This window comes from Myotis yumanensis, unplaced genomic scaffold (assembly GCF_028538775.1).
Source record: "Myotis yumanensis isolate MYYU_CA2020_CCGP unplaced genomic scaffold, mMyoYum1.0.hap1 SCAF_3, whole genome shotgun sequence".
Classification (NCBI taxonomy): Eukaryota; Metazoa; Chordata; class Mammalia; order Chiroptera; family Vespertilionidae; genus Myotis; species Myotis yumanensis.
In genome coordinates, this window is record NW_027223754.1 from 115,194,527 (window position 1) to 115,214,179 (window position 19,653).

A 19,653-nucleotide genomic window follows, 5' to 3' on the forward strand; every position below is an offset into this window, starting at 1 on the left:
TAAGGGAAATGCATTCCTTCCTTCCTCTGTAAATTCTCTCTTATTAGCCCTTTCAAAAACACAAAGTTCACCTCTCAAGTAAATTTATGATATATCTTCCACCTAATTTTCCATTTATAATGGCTGGGCCTACTGACATTACTGGTATTGTGCTTTTATGATTATAATACCCATAGTTAACAGTAAATGGACTCATAACATGCAGGACATTCAACTTGACTCAGAATGACTTAGAAGAAAGGAATTCAACTTTTTAAAAATACTTAATCACAGAATTATTTTGTTTTTCCACTCGTTTTATGTGATATAACAAAATAACATACAAATAAAATATAGTATAATGGGGTTGGGAAGGCAGTCATTTTGTGACATTTACCACAATAAAAAGACCCACAATGAACATTTTGGTGTTTAAAAATTCCTATTCTAAAAATTAAGTACAGCCCTGGCTGGATTGGCACAGTTGGTTGGAGCATCGTCCCATACATAAAAGGTCTTGAGTTTGATTCCCAGTCAGGGCACATACCTAGGTTGTATGTTTGATCCCTGGGGTGCATACAGTAGGCAACCAATGGGTGTTTCTCTCCCACATCAATGTTTCTCTCTCCTTTACCCTCTCTCACTAAAAAACAATAAAAACATATATATCCTCAGGTGAGGATTTTTAAAAATTAAGACATCAAAAAATTAGTAATAAAATATCTTTAGACTATAGACTACATCTTAATTTCTTGAGTCTTAGTATTTGTAGAAAATGCAACTCTACAAACTGTAGATAGCATTTATGTCTTAAAAATCCAGATACAAATTACCTTGTTAAGACAAGAAATGATATGACTGAGGTCAATCCAAGGAGCACCTGCTTCTGTCACCTGGTGAAAAAGATGATCCCTAAAGAGTTTCAACAGATAACGGTCTCCGGTCTCTGACCAGGTAGGATCCTTCTGAAACCTGAAGAAGGTAATATTTTACCTCAGTAATTCATACTATATGCCACATGGCCATATGTTTATTTTTTCTGACTCAAAACTAGCTTTATTTTATTTTCTCCAAAAGTTATTTATTACCTCCAAAAGTTATAGGGAAGCTAAAAAAATTTTTTTTTCATATTTTATGCTCATATTGCCCAGGTTCTTTTTTTTTTTTTTTTTAAATAATTTCATTTAACATGCAAGTATATGAATATCAGTTTTCAATTCTCAAGGGCAATCACCCCTTATACATCTGTATTTTAGAATAACTTCCTTATTTAAACCACTATCATCAGATAAAATGGGGAAGAAGGAAATGTCTTTAGATATCTTTAGAAATAGGTTAAAGAGATTATCCTTTCCCCCCTCCCACCCTCAGATTACAGAGAAGAGAGAGATGGTCAGGTATGTTTTTACTGGTGAGCATAAAATAGAAACCTGTTTAGGAAACAAAAAGGGGGTAGATTTTGATTTCCTACTCTCATGTGATGATATGATGAAAGTGTGCTGTGCCCAATGTTCATAGCAGCACAATTCACCATAGCTAAGATTTGGAAACAGCCTAAGTGCCCAGCATCAGATGAGTGGATTAAAAAACTGTGATACATCTATACAATGGAATACTACGCTGCTGTAAAAAAGAAGGAAAGCAGAGGGAAGGCAAGAGGGGGAGGGGAGGTAGAGATCAATCAAAGGACTTGTATGCATGCATATGAGCATAACCAATGGACACAGACACTGGGGGGGGGGCATGTGCTGGGGGAGGGGGTGAAGGGGGAGTGGCCAGGGAGAGGCCAATGGCGAACAAAGAAGACATATGTAATACTTTAATCAATAAAAAATTTTAAAAAAAGGAAGTGTGCTGTGAAGAACTGGAGAACAGACCAGATTACCAGTTCGTTTTCAGCAGCCTTTGGAACTATGGTCCAGTAAGGAAAACAAACATTCAAATAACCAAAAAAAGTTGTAACTGCATATTTAAATAATGCAATTAAGAAAAAGAGATATAGTACAGAACAGAAACATGAATTCCTCTGTAAGACAAGGATAGCTTTCCACAGGAAGCAGTGGATGCTCTTCCCAGAGGAAGGATGCTCCTTAATCAAAGACATCAATATTTGCAAAGGATCATTTAGGAAACATAAGAAAGGTCAGTGTGGCTGGATGGGGTTGGATGAGAAAAGACTAGACAGATAAAAAGGAGTACAAAGGGAGGGTTAGAGAGTAAGGACAAGGAGGAGAAAGAAAACACTAGGACAATGAGTGAGAGAAAAGAGAGGAGGAGAAAATTAAAAGCAAAAAAGGCAGATCTGAAGCAAAGATAAGAGGGGAGAGGTCAGATTATGCAGCGTTAGGTCATGTTAAAACATTAGTCTAAAAAAAAAAAAGAAAAACATTAATCTGCATTCTAAGAACAAGGTGGGGGGGGGGCACTACATGGTTAAACACAATTATATGTGTGCTTTACAAAGATCATTCCAGGGACTTCCAATTAAAATTGATTAAACATACCCATTTATCTGTTTCCTTTCAAACCCCCACCAAATCTGTAATAAATGTCTTTAAAAGGGTGTAAACACACAAGGACAAAGGGATCAGGAGCAACAATAGCCGATACACACACACACACACACACACCCCCCACAGAAATTTGGAAGGTAGAAAGCAGAAGGTAAGTGGTATGACTTAGCAGAACTGAACTATAATGCTACAGGGAGCATAAAAAGAGATCATCATAAGAAGCCAGTCATAACAGTGAGGCTCAGGGGCTGACGTCATTCAGTACTGCTTAAAGATCCTGGTGTGAACTGAGGCTGGAAACAACAGAGTAATAAAAGGTTCCATAAACAGCAAACAATAAACCCATCTCTCAACCAGGAATCTTCCTAAAAAGGGTGGAGAGAGCATCTCCAGCCTCCAGTATAACAGGCAAAGCAGGAAATCAGGAACTGAGGAGTGATGGGTGAGACAGTTTAACCAACACTTTCTCCCTCCTTGCCTTCCCAAACCTTGGCTATGGGGTTTATACTACAGAGAGAAGGTTGGAAGATTCTTTTCTGGATATGCTGACCTGCCCAATAGAAATATGGACATTTGGAAGCCTACCAAAAAACCCCCCACAAAAGTCATACCTAACAGTATCACACATTCTGCTTTGTCACAATTTCTGCCTCCATAAGGAGCTTCCCATTAGTTTTTCAGGGCCTCATTTTATTTATTTACTAGAGGTGCAGTGCACGAAATTCGTGCACTGGGGGTGTGGGGGGGGGGGGTCCCCCCCCTCAGCCCAGATTGCAAGAGGGTGCCGGCTAGGCCAAAGGACCCCACCGTGCACAATTGGGGCAGGGGAGGGATGCAGGAGGTTAGCCAGCCAGGAAGGGACTGCAGGAGGACTCCAGGGCATGTCCAGCCCATCTCACTAAGTCCTGATCAGCCAGACCCCAGCAGCAAGCTAACCTACTGGTCAGAGCGTCTGCCCCCTCGTGGTCAATGCACATCATAGCAACTGGTCAACTGGTTGACTGTCTGCCCCCTGGTGGTCAGTGCATGTCATAGCGAGCGGTTGAGTAGCCTTAGCATTCATTAGCATATTATGCTTTGATTGGCTGAATGGATGACCGGACACTTCGCATACTGGGCTTTTATTATATACAATTTATTTATTTATTTATTTGTTTGTTTGTTTGTTTGTTTGTTTATTTATTTATTTATTTGATTTTAGAGAGGGAGAGAGAGAAACATCAATAAGAAACATTGATCAGCTGCCTCTTGCATGCCCCCTACTGGGGATTGAGCCCACAACTCAGGCATGTGTCCCCATCAGGAATTGAACCAGCAACCTCTCAGTGCATGGGACAATGCTTAACCAACTGAGCCACACCAGCCAGGGCTAGAACCTCATTTTTAGTATAAATGGACAGCCAAGCATCAAAAATGCTTTGGAGAATAAAACAAAGCAAAGCAAATTCTTTCCTATGAGATATTGCAGGAAACAAAAAAACTTAAAACCAAAAATTTCTAATTGACAGCCTCAGAGAAACCAAAATTAAATGCTGTAAGAGAGAAACAGAGTGCTAAAAGTTCTTGAAAATTAAAAATGATCGCAGAAATTTAAAAACTGAAAGAAAAACTAGGAAAACATTTCATTTTAGACAAAATAACTTGAGATAATTGCCTAGAAAGAACAAAAAGATATGATACAGTAAATAGAAGAGAATATTAGAAAATCAGTTGCAAAGTCTAACATCTGAACAATGGGAATTCCAGAAAGAGAAAAGAAATTACCAAAGAAACAATGACTACAAGTAAAGAACATAAGTTTCCAAGATGAAAAGGGCTCATGTGTTGATTCAGCAGAATGAATTAAACACTCACACCAAGACACATCAGTATGAATTTCTGAACATCAGTGATAAAGACCCTAAAGCATGGTGGGGAGGGGAAGGATTTGGAAAGAAAATGGCTTTAAATCTGTCTTGAAGTCAAAAAGACTATGGAGCAATGCCTCAAATTCTGAATGAGATGATCACTCCTATAACTCAGCTATGTACTACTAGAGGTACTAGTTAATACAAGTCACTCAAGAGGAATTAAAAGTATATAAATTAAAAAGGAGGAAATATAACTAACAATACTTGAATATTTGACCATATATCAGAAAACCCAAGAGAATCTACTGAAAAACTGTAAGACAATAGGGCATAAAATTTATAGCAATCTATTATTTTCATGTATATTTGGTAACATGCAGTCCAGAAGACAAAATTGGGGGAAAACTCCCAATTATAATAACAATAAGAAAAAATACCTAAGAATAAACTTCTGGTGATATAACTATATAAAGAAGTAAAAAAAAAAATTCAATAACATGCCATTATCTTGGTTAAGAGAACTCGTCATCTAAAAACACAAATGGTCCTTAAGTTTATTAATAAACCTAATATGTTATCTTCTCAATAAAAATACCATCAGATTTATTGATTTGTGTGGTTTTTTTTTAACTAAAACAAGCTAATTATAGAATTTATACAAATTACTAAATGGTGTTAGGAAAACAATAAAACAAGACAAAATAAAATGGACATAAGAACTAATAACACTATTAGGTTTTAAAATGTCAATCATTAAAACATTGTAAAAGATGCTGCCTTAAACTAGTGTGGAAAAGCTAGACTAGTCAATAAATAGTTTTTGGACCACTGGGTAGTCTTCTGGGATTCATACTTTACATCCTATAGAAATCCCAAATATATATATAATTTAATATTAAAAAAAAGAAACTATAAATATTCTAGAAGAAACCATGAAATAATTCCTTCATAATCTTACAATGGAAAAGATCTGCCTAACTATGACTCAAAATCTAAAGGCATAAAGCAAGTTTCATCACTTAGACTACATATATAAATGCCTGCATGGGAAAAATTAAGCAGTCAAAATAAAAAAAAAATTAAAATAAAAACCACAGGGCAAATCTCTCTCAATCCTATATATCACAGAAACCTGACAATCCAATTAAAAATAATAATGAGCAAAGAACAGAAGAGAACAAAAATGATCAAAAACATAAGATTGGCAACATGCTCATTAAGAATAAATAAATAAACAGATAAATAAATAAATAAGGGAAATAAGCCCATCAGAGAAAGTCAAATATTACATGATCTTATTCATATGTGGAATCTAGTGAACAAAATAAACTAATGAACAAAATAGATCCAGAGACACAGAAGCATGGAACAGAATGCAGTATCTGAGAGAAGGCGGGGGAGGGTTGGTGGGTGGGAAGCTATCAAAGAACTTGTATGTACATATGCATAACCCATGGACACAGACAACAGGGTGGTGAAGGCATGGAGCAAGGGGCAGGGGCAGGCTAGAAAGGGTCAATGGGGTAAAAGGGGGACATATGTAATACTTTCAACAATAAAAATTTTTTAAAAAAAGAATAAAATACAAACTAAAACTGCATTTATCAAGTTGACAAAAATCCAAAAAGTTTGAAAAAAGTATTGTTAGTGAAAGACTCCTGTGCATTGTAGACCTTCTGTAATAGCTATCAAATTACAGGGACATTCCCACTGACCTAACAATCATAACTGGACCTCTATTTATGCACACACAAAATTAAGTGAGTCCCTACAACATTGTTAATACTGGCACAAAAGACTGGAAACAACCCAAATGCTCATCAATAATAACTAGAGAAATAGTGTATCCATAGGATGAACTATTAAATGGCCATAAATTATGAGGAAGCGTAGCATATTTGGTTAAGAGCACAGACTGTGAAACCATACTGCCTGGATTTAAATCAGGCTCATATACTTATTTTGTGGTCTTGGACAAGGTATTTACCTCTCTATGTCTCAATTCTCAGTTGAATGGGATACTAACAACATCTGCATCACAGGGTTGTTATGAGGATTATGTTGTCATATTTGTAAACCATTGACAATAATATTTAGAATACACTAAACATATCTGAACAAAATGATTTCCAAAATACATTGTTACGAGAAAATAAGCCATATACAAAAAAAGCAATTGTGTGGTTTATAATTTGTATATATTAAAAATTGATGGTGGAGCCCTAGCCAGCTTGGCTCAGTAGATAGAGCATCAGCCTGCGGACTGAAGGTTCCCAGGTTCAAGTCCGGCCAAGGGCACATGCCTGGGTTGCAGGCTCGTTCCCCAGTAGGGGGTGTGCAGGAGGCAGCCAATCAATGATTCTCTCTCATCATTGATGTTTCTATCTCTCTCTCCTTTTCCCTTCCTCTCTGAAATCAATAAAGAAATATATTTCTTAAAAAAAAATTGATGGTGGAGAATGGGTGTGGATGTAAATAATATCCTATATACTAGTAATAAAAGGCTAATATGCAAATCAACTGAACGGCGGAAAGACCAGTTGCTAGATGTGCACTGACCACCAGGGGGCAGACACTCAATGCAGGAGCTGCCCCCTGCTGGTCAGTGTGCTTCCACAGGGGAGAGCTGCTCAGCCAGAAGCTGGGCTCACGGCTGGTGAGTGCAGAGGTGGTGGAGAGAGCATCTCTTGCCTCTGTGGCACCGCTCATGTCTGAGGGCTCCCAGAATGCAAGAGGTCACAGGCCAGAATGAGGGACCACCATCCCCGAGTGCACAAATTTTGTGCACTGGGCCTCTAGTATAGTCATTACCAGGGAAGTATGTATAAGAAACTAAATAAAGGTTGGTGGCAGAAATTGGGGAGATTGGGCATATCAAGTATAAAAGAGAGATTTTATTATTTTTACTGTAAACCATTTTCTGCTTTTAAAAAATGTATCCATATATTATCTATTCAAAATATTTAATTAACAAAAATAATTTTCTGAGGACAATCTAAAATTATATACCCAATCATACTATTAATAAAGTGTGAAAGTAGCATAAAGATATTTTCAGACTGACAAAAACTAAAAACTCACCTTTCCCAGGAAGCTACAGGAGAGGGATGCTCTATTAAATAAAAAAAGAATAAACCAAGGAAAAAGGCAAGAAACAGGACATCCAACAGAAAGGGGGAGACAATGAAAACTCCCAGGATAAAAGTGAAGGGAAGTTCCAGTTCTAAAGTGTGAGTGTGAGCAGGCTTAAAGCGCAACTAGCCCAGATAGGATCAGGAAAAAATTTGAGGCTCCAGAGGCAATTTCTCTAAGGGGGAGAAAAAAAGAGAAACTGATAGGCTACCTATTTTTGGACCCCATGGAAAAGTGTTTTATAACTCTGGCAGAGAATTTGGAATGAACTGGCAGTAAATAGTTTTTAATTTGTTTAATAGTTTCCTATATAAGATCATTATTAACTCATGAAAACAAAAATAAAATAAAAAAGAAAATAAATAGTTATAATTACTAAGTGATGCAGCTATTAACAATATTTACCTTGTTATAAAAACATCAACACTAAATAAAGAGTTAACTCAAAATTTATGGATTAAGTTGTGTGTGTGTGTGTTCAGTTAAGGGAAGGGGTATGAAAAATGAAGCATCTTTCACAGGACAAAATCATTTGCTGAGTTAAACGATTAAAAAAATCAAGAAAAAGTACCATAAGCATACATCTATAATAATAAAAGCATAATATGCTAATTAGACAAGATGGCCAAACGACCTTCCAGACAACATTCCAGAAGAAGCCGGGGCTGCGAGGGCCGAGGCAAGCCACCAAGGCAAGCTGCCGCAACTGAGAGGGCCAAGCCCCTTACACAAATTTCATGCACTGGGCCTCTAGTTTAAAAATAAAGAGATAAGTGCCAGAAGAAACATAAGAGTTCCTAAAATATGGTTCAAAATAGTCATGTTGTCTTTATTTAGAAAAAAAATTAGCAAAAATACTGAGTCTTTTAAACTTGAAGAAATATAAGTGAACTTGAATTCTGTGGTCAAAAAATCCCTCAAGCGAAGACATTTATCTATCTCTATGAACAAAGGTGACATTCCTGAACTGTAACTTACACTGTAGTCACAATAGCTGTGATACTGCCTTAGCTGTCTTTGACAGTTAAGCAGTTCAAACATCAATTCTGCTTCTTTCTTGAACATATGATTAACTTACAAATGAGGCAGAACTAAATGACAAATAATGTAAGACGGTGATAGCACTGATATGAAACAGAAGATAAGAGACATGCAACAATTAGAGATTTTTGAAATCTCTCACCTGACCTGAATTGACCAAGCTTCAAAACGGAGACAGGGTTAAGGCAGTACTGATCACCATCAACTGTCCACTATGTGCAAACCACACTGGAGATCTAACACAGTATATTTTCTTTATGTATGTATGTATGTGAAATTCTTAAGGACAACCATGCCTAGGCTGTAGTTTAAAAACAACACCCTAATTAATGATTAACAATAGGCTTTAAGGTCACTTCACATGAGAATTTTCCCTTTTCCAAATAAAACCAGTTAAGGATAAGGTATACCCAATCTTATTATGCAAAACCATGCCCTTGATTGAAACCGTATTATAAAATACTGTAAATCCTTACTCCGGCCTCTCATTGATTGTTCCCAATTTTGCTAGAAGCCTAAACAGTCTTCCATTTTGAACCTCCTATAAAACATTTTAAAAAGAGACAGAATATTAATATTCCAGCTAATTGAATACAAAAGCAAAAGTTTACAAAAATTGGTATCCCGCACCAATATTACCTTTAACCAACAAATCCTAATATTCCAACCTTCTGGTTATACTTTTAAATACAATGTGCCCATGCCATTCAATAGTAATACTCAAAATTATACAGCTGGTCATTTTTAAAAGTTTTGTTAAAATAATTTACGTGAAAAAAAAATCAAGATTTTTGTCAAATGAATGTATCAAGGCCATGAACAAAAAGAAGAAAACAAATGCCACATAGAAAATTAAAATACTAATCATTAAGTTTGGGCAAAAATATGTGCAATCTTAGCCAACTATGCACTATATTCTGCACAATAATTAGTATGCTTTTTATTGATTTATACACAGAGATGCAAGCCTGTATACAGGCTCTTACATGCACTCTTTACCTTTGCAAGGTCCTCCTCTATGACATCATTTCTCATTTGAGCAGCATCCAACTGAGTATAAAATCGAGCACCGATCATGGGCATGATGTCATTAACACTTCGCATCCTGTTCTGATCAGTCAACAGATACCTACCCAACATACAGAAGAATTACTTGAATGCCAAACATGCAATTTGAGAAACAACATGACCCACAAGCGTGTAGCTACCATTGCTGCTATCATATCAGTACGCACAAATTTGAAAACATTTTTTCATGCAAGTCAAGTTCACTTTTCTCTGGAAAATCTTAAGGGCCAATGGAGAAAACTGTAAACATATCTCTTTCTCTGCATTTTTACTTTTTATTATGAAAATGAGAAAGGAAAATTTAATAGAGTTATACTTACCATTTCCATTCTCAAAACCTTCTTTATAATAGTGAGAGATGAAAAGATTGCTACACATTTTTCTGGAGAGGTGAAATAGGGGTTGGCTGTAAGGGTTCCTCAACAATAATTTCTGAAACTAAACCTGGGTTTTCAATTTTGATAAATCAAACGAGTCTCAGCTTTTTAGGAAGCTGCCCTCTGCTCTGCAACTTCATTTACCAGCTGTCATGGTATATTTATTTCTGAGAAATCTTCATGCACTAATACACATCAGAAGAGACCAATTAAATTTCTTCTATTGTTACAACTAAGGCAGAAAATAATTTATGTTTCAAAGGGCCACCTTATAGAACACAATAATTAATCACCTATTATTGCTCATTCTGATAGGTAAGCCATTTCCTAACCCTTCTCATTAAAGAAGCTTCCCACTCATTCACTCTCTGCTTAAACTTGCCTGATTTTCTTCATAGGGTTTATCATTATCTGCAAACATCTTACTTGTTCACATGTTTATTAACTCCTCCCCATTAAGGTGGAAGCTCCAGAAGATGAAAATTTTATGCATTTGTTCAAAGCATCTTTAGCACCTGGCATATAGCAGGCATTCTTTCGTTGAATAAATGAATGGTTATATTCATGTGAATAATCAATATCTTACCTACTCATCTCGTAATTACTGACATATTTACATCTAACTACTCATTTTACAAGCTACATGACTTTGGCAAGTTACTTTACCTCTCTATGTCTCAGCTTTGCCACCTTTAAAATGGAGCTAATAATGGTACCTAATTCCTAGCGTTTGGGAAAGAATTAAGAGACTTAATTCATATCAGTCAGTTTGAAAATGCCTGATACATGGCTTACTGCTCTATAAATTTTAGTTACTGATTAATATTAAAGTATGACTTTTGCCGATTCACTTTTTAAGGAAAATTTCAATGAGTAGGGAAAATTACTAAATCTCCATGTACCCATCACCCAGTTTCAAAAACTGTTAATGTATGGCCAACTCTGTTACATTTATATTCGTTACCCTCTCTTTTTTAAAAGGAAATTTTGGAGATTATAACTTGAGATTAGAGACATCCTCGGTGCTGCAAACTAAGGCCAGAATCACAGCTGTGATCATATATGAAGCAAATATTTTCACTTAAAAGAGAAATCATCTTATTTGATTAACAGGAAACAGGTATCACTGGCTCTGTCACAAAGACACTTATGCCAATGTAACAAAGCACAGGTGAGCAGCCCCATCCTCCATCCCTCAATTCCATACCCCAAGGCCAGTCCAAAAACAAATGGGATCATCCAGGGCTACAAGAAAAATCAGAAGAAACAGCTGGAAGCTAAAGAGAGACTGAAAAGGATCTATAAGCTCTAACTGCTTCTAGAACATAATAGGATAAACTGCAATAGAGACATCCTATTCCTAGCATGTGTTCTCTAGAATAACTTATAATAAGGGTTGTCTGGAATTTCCAAATGTTAGAGGTATCTTGGACAGGGAGCAGTCCTTCTGTGATGACAGTAGTCCACAGTGGGTTTTTCTTACACCAAATTTATTTTAAACCGGCACACGAGGATTCCTTGGAGTTTGAAGATACTGGAGAAGCATAGAGACCTTTACATATATGTTTTCTGGAATGGATGTTCTGGCCATAGAGTATATAACTGAATCATACCTGAGGTTTATTTATGAAAGCTTTCACAAAGATAACGACCACTCTCTAGAGCAGTAGTCAGCAACCGGTGGTCCTCGGACCACTGGTGGTCCGTGAGGTCCAAAAGGTTGGCGACCGCTGCTCTTGAGCAGCACTAATAGAACTTTCTGAGATGATGGAAATGTTCTATGTCTACACTATCCAATATTAGCCAGGAGCTACAAATGGCTTTTGAGCTCTTGAAAAGTGGCTAGAAACTAAAGAACTAAATTTTATTTCATTTTAACTAGCTTAAACTTAAAAGGTCCTATGTAGCTAGTAGATACCAATGCAGCCTTAGAGGGTACCCTTTGGCAAAATGTTTAAAACATCAGTAACTGATTTAAACACAGTGGTTTATAAATTTATTCCAAGAAATATATACTTAGCAATAAAAATAAATTACAAGTTGCTTAATTGTGTTTTGCCTGATTTTAAATAGCAGTCAGTAAAATAAACAGAATCACTATTAAAAGGCCCTTATGAAACAGCTGTCTTATCTCATATGACCATTATACATGTTCAATTGTATATTAAAACTTACAAAATCAGATTCTTCAGGTCAGAAGAGTAGTTGATTGTCACCAGTTCCATGGCTTTCTGTAAATTCTCTCGCTGAATTCCTGCCAAAGAGTTGCAAGCCAAAGCCAACACAACTTTTCCTAATGATATCAGATCTGCTTGCTGACATGGAAGAATAAATATATCTTTTAATTTTTATTTTAAAAGAACAAATTTAATACACTCACACTATTGCCTGCATGGAAAAAGTACTTATACAAAGAAGCTGCAGAGGGGTCTCAAATATTAATGATCATCAGAATCAGATGGGAGCTTATCAAAAAGAATTTCTGAGCCTCTCCACCAGAGATTCTCATTCAATAGGACTGAAAAGAGGTCCAACATTTTTAAAGCATCCAGGTAATTATGATGAATGTAGTTCTAGATCTACACTGTAAAAAACATTACTCTAAAAAATTCACATGCCAACTACAGAACTACTGCCTTAAATTTTTAAAAAATTACTTAAATAGAGCTGATACTCTTACTATTATAAGAAATTTAAGGCTGGTTATTATACACTTGCTTTACTCTGATCATTGCAATTTATGATATGCACTTTCTCATTTTCCATGATGCCTAAAACATAGTGTGTACTTGAAAATTTACTTGAAGAAAACTTATTCCATTATTCCAAACACAACATCAGCCATTACCTGATTTTTCATGTACGTTCTTTAGGACACTGAAAATACTGCCAACCCAATGATATCCCATCTGTCGATGTTCTAAACAGACAATTATATTCCCACCGTAAAAGATCTTTGAGCTCCCTAACCACCTAGTTTCCCACGGGTTTTTCTTTTTTTCAAATTTACCAGTCTGAGGCCTTTCTTCTGAAAGGATTTTCAAAAAACAGCTAGCTGAATTGAGGTGAGCTCCCCGTTACCTATTATAACTCCAGGAAACAAAATGGTCACCTCAAGAGGCCCTGCTTGGCAGGTAACTATTAATAAGCACATGCCTGGGAGAATGGAGCAGCTCAGAGTTAAGTTAAATTATCTAAAGTAATTTCTACAGAAAACTTCTGTAAATCTTCAAAATCTGAGATCTCATCTGAATTATTGGATATATGTTCATTTGCTGAATATTGGTTTAGTATAAGGAGTTTTCAAACTTAGCTATAAATTAACATCATCTGAGGAGCTTAAAAAACAAACAAAAAAATCACCTAGTGGCCATCCCCTCATCTCAGTTCTGATGTCATTAGTCTGGGGTGAGATCTAGATATTGGTATTTTTCAATGCTTCTACAAGAGATTCTGATATGCAGCCAGGGTTGAAACCTACTGGTTTTGTGGAATGTTTATAATGGTATATTTGTGACATCAGGGGAGTATTTCAAGGCAATCACTAATGAAACTTTAACACTACATAACTATCCTTAGCAACATTCTACCCAAATAATAAAGTATAAGAGGAAGTTAAACTCCATTACTAAAATAACATGAAAAAGTTCAAATTCAAAAATTTATCCCAAACTAGCATTTGTGAATCTGACACTGTGAACATAAGATCCCTTAATTTGTGGAAAAACTGATTAGAAAAACAAGCTACTTTGAATCTGTGAGAACAAGAGATACCAAGAATGCATGCCAGAGAAACTGTTTAGAACTTCATTAGAGGCACAGAGTTAGGAGCCAGGGAAGAAGGGAAGGTGACATGGGGAAAGGTCACTGCTGCCATCGTTTTGTTTCTTTCTCTGGAGGGCACTGCCGTGAACAAACTCAAGAAGGATTCCCCTCAGTCATTCTCAAGATCAAGTAAACATTCCACGTTACACTAAATGAAATCATAAATCAGTGCATGTAAATACTAACTGGAAATTTCTCTAAGTGTTGTAATCCATTGTCGTCAGCAAAGCACACTGAAGGTTATTTATCAAGTATGTGAGCAGCATGTACCAACACACAACCTTCCAACCCTTAAAACAGTAGAATTTTCAGGTTAGCTCCACTCTGAATTGATGCTGTAACTACACCTCCCACTTAGAACATCCCATTAATCCCTAACACAAGACAGGAAAACAAAAGTCCAAGAGAACTGAAGGACTGATGGGTTTAAAGAATAGCAGCATCTGACTTAAGTACTTCCTACCACCATTCTAAAACTGACCAAAGGTAGGAGTATTCACTTTAGAAATAATATGTACACGTCACACAATCCAGATTAAATGAGAACTATTTTTTAAAATAAAAGACATTAATCAAGTCCTGCTTAATTAAGAGAGTTAACATCATAAAAACTCTATAACTCTCCTTTCCTTATTTCCCAGCTAAATAATTTTCCAGTTGTTATTTTGCTTCTTACCTCCATCTGGTTTTCCCCCCATTTGTTGAATTCTGGAGGTTTTTCCCCCCAACTCATTTTCAGTTTCTTCCTGATTCTTGATTTCTTGATTTTTCTGATTCTATCTATGGCTCTACTTATGTCCATTTTACTGAAAGTCAGTCTCTATTCACGTGTCTGAAACAGACTATGAAAAATAGACTACAAGAAACAATGTACTCCTTTCTCATGTGCCCTCTTCGCTATAAAATCACAATCCCCTTTTTGGAACTATTTTTAATTCTCTCCATTACCTTACTAAAAGCTATATGAAAAATCTTCCACACATATATACCACCCCCCCAAAAATAAAGAAAACCTGATATATCCTTTACTGCTGAAGATAAAGGGATGGTGACAACAGGTTGAAAGTAGCCTGAGTTTATGAATTAAAGCAGTTGTTAATTTATCAATCAATTGCCCCAAATGCTTACTTAAAAGTTGTTTGTAACTCTGGGATTACTTTTTCTTATGAAGAATTGTTTTTCAAGGTTAACTTCACAACTTGCAACATAACTGAAGTAATGTACATTTGCAAAGAAAAAAAAAGGGAAATAATATTGTTGTGACACTAACGGGGGAAAAAAATATCAACCTAGTTTTCCTTTATACTAGTAATTAAAATAAAAAGAAACTCTTCAGACTAGAAAAGAATAAGGAAATACTGTAAGGCTATTTTTTAAAATGTAGACATGAGGTTTCCAAATACTTGCAATAGAGACTGATGGCACTAGTTCTAAATTTATCTTCCAAAGTTTAATATTATTTTCCTGAATATATGAAAATCACTAGTATTTTTAACAGCCAATAATCAGTCACTTTTAGGAGCACAACAAATTATAAAGAACAATTTTCAGAGCCAATTAGTTAGTCAATAAATATAAGACAGAAGATAAGGAAAGTAGGTAAGAACAACCATTCTAGATTTAAAAAATAAAAAAAGAGGGAGCAAATCTCTTAGGCAGAAAGGAAGCTGCTGCCATTGGGGCAAAAGTAGCCACACAGTGGCCACTAAGTGGTGTGACCAACCAGGACAGGTTGGCTACTATTGAGGTTAGGTGGGCACAAGTAGAGCAGAAGACATGAAAAGTCTGCATACAACTAAGTGAATGTGATGAGTAGCTCCAACTCTTTGGGACTGCACTGCCTGTGGTAAGAGAAGGCCATGCATGAATTGGAATACTAAGCACTACATACACTCTACTTCTCAGTCTGTTCTTTCCTTTCTGTTCTGAAATTTTGTCTTATGATAATGTGAACTGAAATCTTTCAAGATTTAAACAAAAAATGTTGAAATGAGAAGGACAATGAGAAGGTGAGGTATCCTTGTTTTTCCATGTAATAAGAAGATATTCTACCTCATATCAACTTCTGTAAGTTAATAAATGTTCATAAACACACAAAAATTTTGCACAAAAAGAACATTGCCTTAAAATGACAGTTGAATAGCCTCCGAAAAATGTAATACAAACTGAATGATCTGAAACATACTTTAAATAGCCTCGTCACTTGTACAAAGTAATCAGGCAAAAGCAGCTACATTTAACAGTCCTTGCAGAGATAGGTTCTTATTCTACACCTTAAGATTAATCAAGAAAAAAGAAATAAAAAGCTAAGTACATAATGGGACCTAAGTCCAAACTATTATTATGAAATAATACTATAATCAAATTCTGATAATGTACAAGAAGTGATGGTCTTTGACTAAGCAAAAGAAAAAAATTACTTAAAAAATGGCAATACAACACTATTTCTTTGAAAATATTTCTAAAATTTTCAGATTGTTAGTGGGACAATTATTCTAAAAGTAAAAAAGAACAAAGTAAAATCTCATTTAATGTAATTCATTCAACTGACCAATTAATCTGTTTTAATTCTACTGAGGACAAATATCCTAATCACATAAATACATTTTCATTTGAACAGCTAGAGTCATTAATTCTGTATATTCCAACTTATAAGGGCTCTACACTAAATACATTAGTGATTAAGAAACCCATGTTCAAAGTTTGCATAAAAATCACCCAGAATAAATTAAAATCTACACTTAAAACCCTGAAATACTTTAAAATAAACAGAATTTGTCTTAAAAAACAAAAAAACCACACACACAATAAACAAAGAACCAAGCCTGTAGGTATTCATGTTAATTCTTACTCACCTGGTATTGAGCCATTAATGCCAATGGATTATTATTCTGGCTGTTATCAAATGTTAAGACATCAAATACACCAACACAATTTACTCGCAACCTTTAAAGATCAGAGATTTAAAGAAAATAGTTAAAATGAGATTTTAAAAATTACATACTAGTGGAAATTTATCATTTCCTATAATATTTGGAAGAACCTCAGAATATTATCTATTCTAACCTTCTGTCCTACTCCCATATAGCTTCTACTAATCACCATTTTAGAGATGAGAAAATTAAGGCTCAAAGATATTAAGGTTATAAAAGTTAGTAACTAATAAAGCCAGGACTATAACTCATATCTTTGACTACCAGCCCAGTGTTCTTGCCACTGTACCAAGCTGCTTCGTTCATGTAAAGAGCACTACTTAGCTTCCTAACACTTGCTGAAGATATACTAGCCAATATTGGAAGCATCTTACATGTATTAATTCATTCAACCCTCTCAATCATCTTATGAGAGAGGTACCTTAAAATGTAGAAAATGGTGAGGAGAGTACCCGTCTCAGGTTACTGAACACAATGAAGTTAAGGTACTTGACCAGGGTCATAAAGACAGCAACTAACAGAGCCAGGAAGCTAAGTCAACTGGTACTACATCTAGAGCTCTTCATACTACACTGCCCAAGCCAATTCTCAAAATTACAACTCAAATGAAACTCTGCTGAAGTTAGAGTCTGTCTACTTAACTCTGTCAGTGGTTCTCAAAGCATATGACCCAATCAGTAGCAACAGCATCACCTAGGAACTTGTTGGAAATGCAAACTCTCAGGCCCTGCTCCATATTTACTGAATGAGAACTCTAGATCCAAGTTTGAGCCCAATAATATGTGATAAATAAGCCCCCCAGGCAATTCTGATTCAAGCTAAAATTTGAGAATCACAGTTGTACAAAGAAAAGTTGTGTTGATATTACTTATATATCCCCCCAACCCTAACCATACATACCTCCAAACCCTTACAAGATTCTTGGTTAATAACCAGGCTTTTTTTTTTTTTAAGAATTCAACTTTTTTTTTTTTAAATTACAAATGAACTCAAAAGTCACAGCAATTCTTCTGGATGGAATATATGAAAAGGTAAAATTAAAAGAAATCATCATGCTTTGTTTAAAACCGGTCATAGGTTAAATGCACAATAAAGAAGCCAAAACTCAAAATGCTAGTACCTCGTTTTGCCAGTTATCAGAATCTTTGTTGGGTCCATAACTCGACATGCCAAACCTGCTGTGTGAATGGTACGCAGTGCAGAACTCAATTGGACAATATATGCCCAAATAAGAGATTCTGGCAATAATCCAGCATGCTGTCTGGGCAATGGTCCATCATGTTGACCTATAAAGCAAATAATAATTTAAAAAACTTATTTAAGTAATCAACTAAAAGACTAAAACATTCAAACCAAAATTAACAGAAAATTCACTTATATTCATGGTATAATTTGTCAATTTATACATATGTATACATGTAAAATTTAAGTTTAGTCTATAATTAAGGGACAAGCCCCAAATTTCCCAATTTGAGATTATCCTATCTAATAAAAGAGAAACATGGTAATTAGCGTATGACCGCTACCCTTCCCATTGGCTAATCAGGGCGATATGCAAATTAACTGCCAGCCAAGATGGCGATTAACCGCCAACAAAGATGGCGGCTAATTTGCATATGTAGGCACAATGCTGGGAGGCGAAAGGGAAAGGACAGAAGAAGCCCCCTGCCACTGACGGTGATCGAAAACCCAGGGGGGAGCTAAGAGCCGGGGGCAGGGCAAAGGCGGCCCTTTGGGCCGCCTTTGCCCTGCCCCCGAGCTGTGATCAGAGAACCAGGCGCCTTTGCCACCCTGGCCAGTGATAGCGGGAAGCAGGGGTGGAGCCAGCAATGGGAGCTGGGCAGGGACGGAGCCGGCAGTCCGGGGAGCTAGGGATCCCTTGCCCAGGCCTAAAGCCTTGGCCAAAGATGTTAGGCCTGGGCAGGGGTGGAGCCTGCAATCGTGGGGAGCTGGGGTCCCCTACACAGACCTAACGCCTTGGCCAGAGGCGTTAGGCCTGGGCAGGGGCACAGCCTGCAACTGCAGGGAGCTGGGGGTCCCCTGCCCAGGCCTAATGCCTCGGCCAGAGGCGTTAGGCCTGGGAAGGGGCAGAGCGGGAGTTCGTGGGGAGCTGGGGGTCGCCTGCCCAGGCCTAATGCCTCGGCCAGAGGCATTAGGTCTAGGCAGGGGCAGAGCGGGAGATCGCGGGGAGCTGGGGGTCTCCTGCCCAGGACTAATGCCTCCACCAGAGACCTTAGGTCTTGGCAGGGGCGGTGCCAGAGATCGTGGGTAGCAGGGGCGGAGCCGGGAATGGTGGGAGCTGGGGGTCCCCTGCCCAGGCCTGACACCTCTGCCGGAGGCCTCAGGCCTGGGCAAGGGGCCGATCCGGTGATTGGCGATCGGAGGGTGATGGGGGTCGACGCCTCTGGCCGAGGCATCAGGCCTGGGCGAGGGCGGAGCTGGTGATCGGGGGGAGAAGGGGGTCCCCTGCCCAGGCCTGAATCCTGGGCCAGAGGCATCAGGCCTGGGCCAGGGGTGGAGCCAGCAATCGGAGGGGTCTGGGGGTCCCCTGCCCAGGCCTGACGCCTGGGCCAGAGGCATCAGGCCTGGGCAAGGGGCCGATCATGTGATTGGAGGGTGATAGGAGTCAACGCCTGAGGGTTCCCAGTATGTGAGAGGGGGCAGGCTGGGCTGAGGGACACCTCCCCCACCCCCCCCCCCACCCAGTGCATGAATTTCGTGCACCAGGCCCCTAGTCCTATATAATAAAAGGCTAATATGCAAACTGACTGAACGGCAGAATGACTGGTCGCTATGATGCACACTGACCACCAGGGGGCAGACGCTCAATGTAGGAGCTGCCCTCTGGTGGTCAGCGCACTCCGACAGGGGGAGTGCCGCTCAGCAAGAGCGGGGTTCACGCCTGGTGAGCGCAGCTGTGGTGGCAGGAGCCTCT

At 37.6% G+C, this 19,653-nt stretch overlaps 1 protein-coding gene across 5 annotated transcripts in view; it reads right to left on the reverse strand.

Annotated features, from left to right (window-relative positions):
• Positions 1-19,653, reverse strand: part of PAN3 (poly(A) specific ribonuclease subunit PAN3) — a 172,620-nt gene that overhangs the window by 4,577 nt on the left and 148,390 nt on the right. For 4 of the 5 annotated variants that reach the window (XM_070409408.1, XM_070409407.1, XM_070409406.1 and 1 more), the window contains 6 exons: positions 17,839-18,004; positions 16,641-16,731; positions 12,136-12,275; positions 9,515-9,644; positions 8,992-9,056; positions 813-951 (listed from right to left, as the gene is read on the reverse strand). In XM_070409408.1, the coding sequence (XP_070265509.1) occupies positions 813-951; positions 8,992-9,056; positions 9,515-9,644; positions 12,136-12,275; positions 16,641-16,731; positions 17,839-18,004 (731 nt within the window). The remainder of the gene's footprint in view (positions 1-812; positions 952-8,991; positions 9,057-9,514; positions 9,645-12,135; positions 12,276-16,640; positions 16,732-17,838; positions 18,005-19,653) is intronic. The other variant, XM_070409409.1, reaches the window with a different exon arrangement.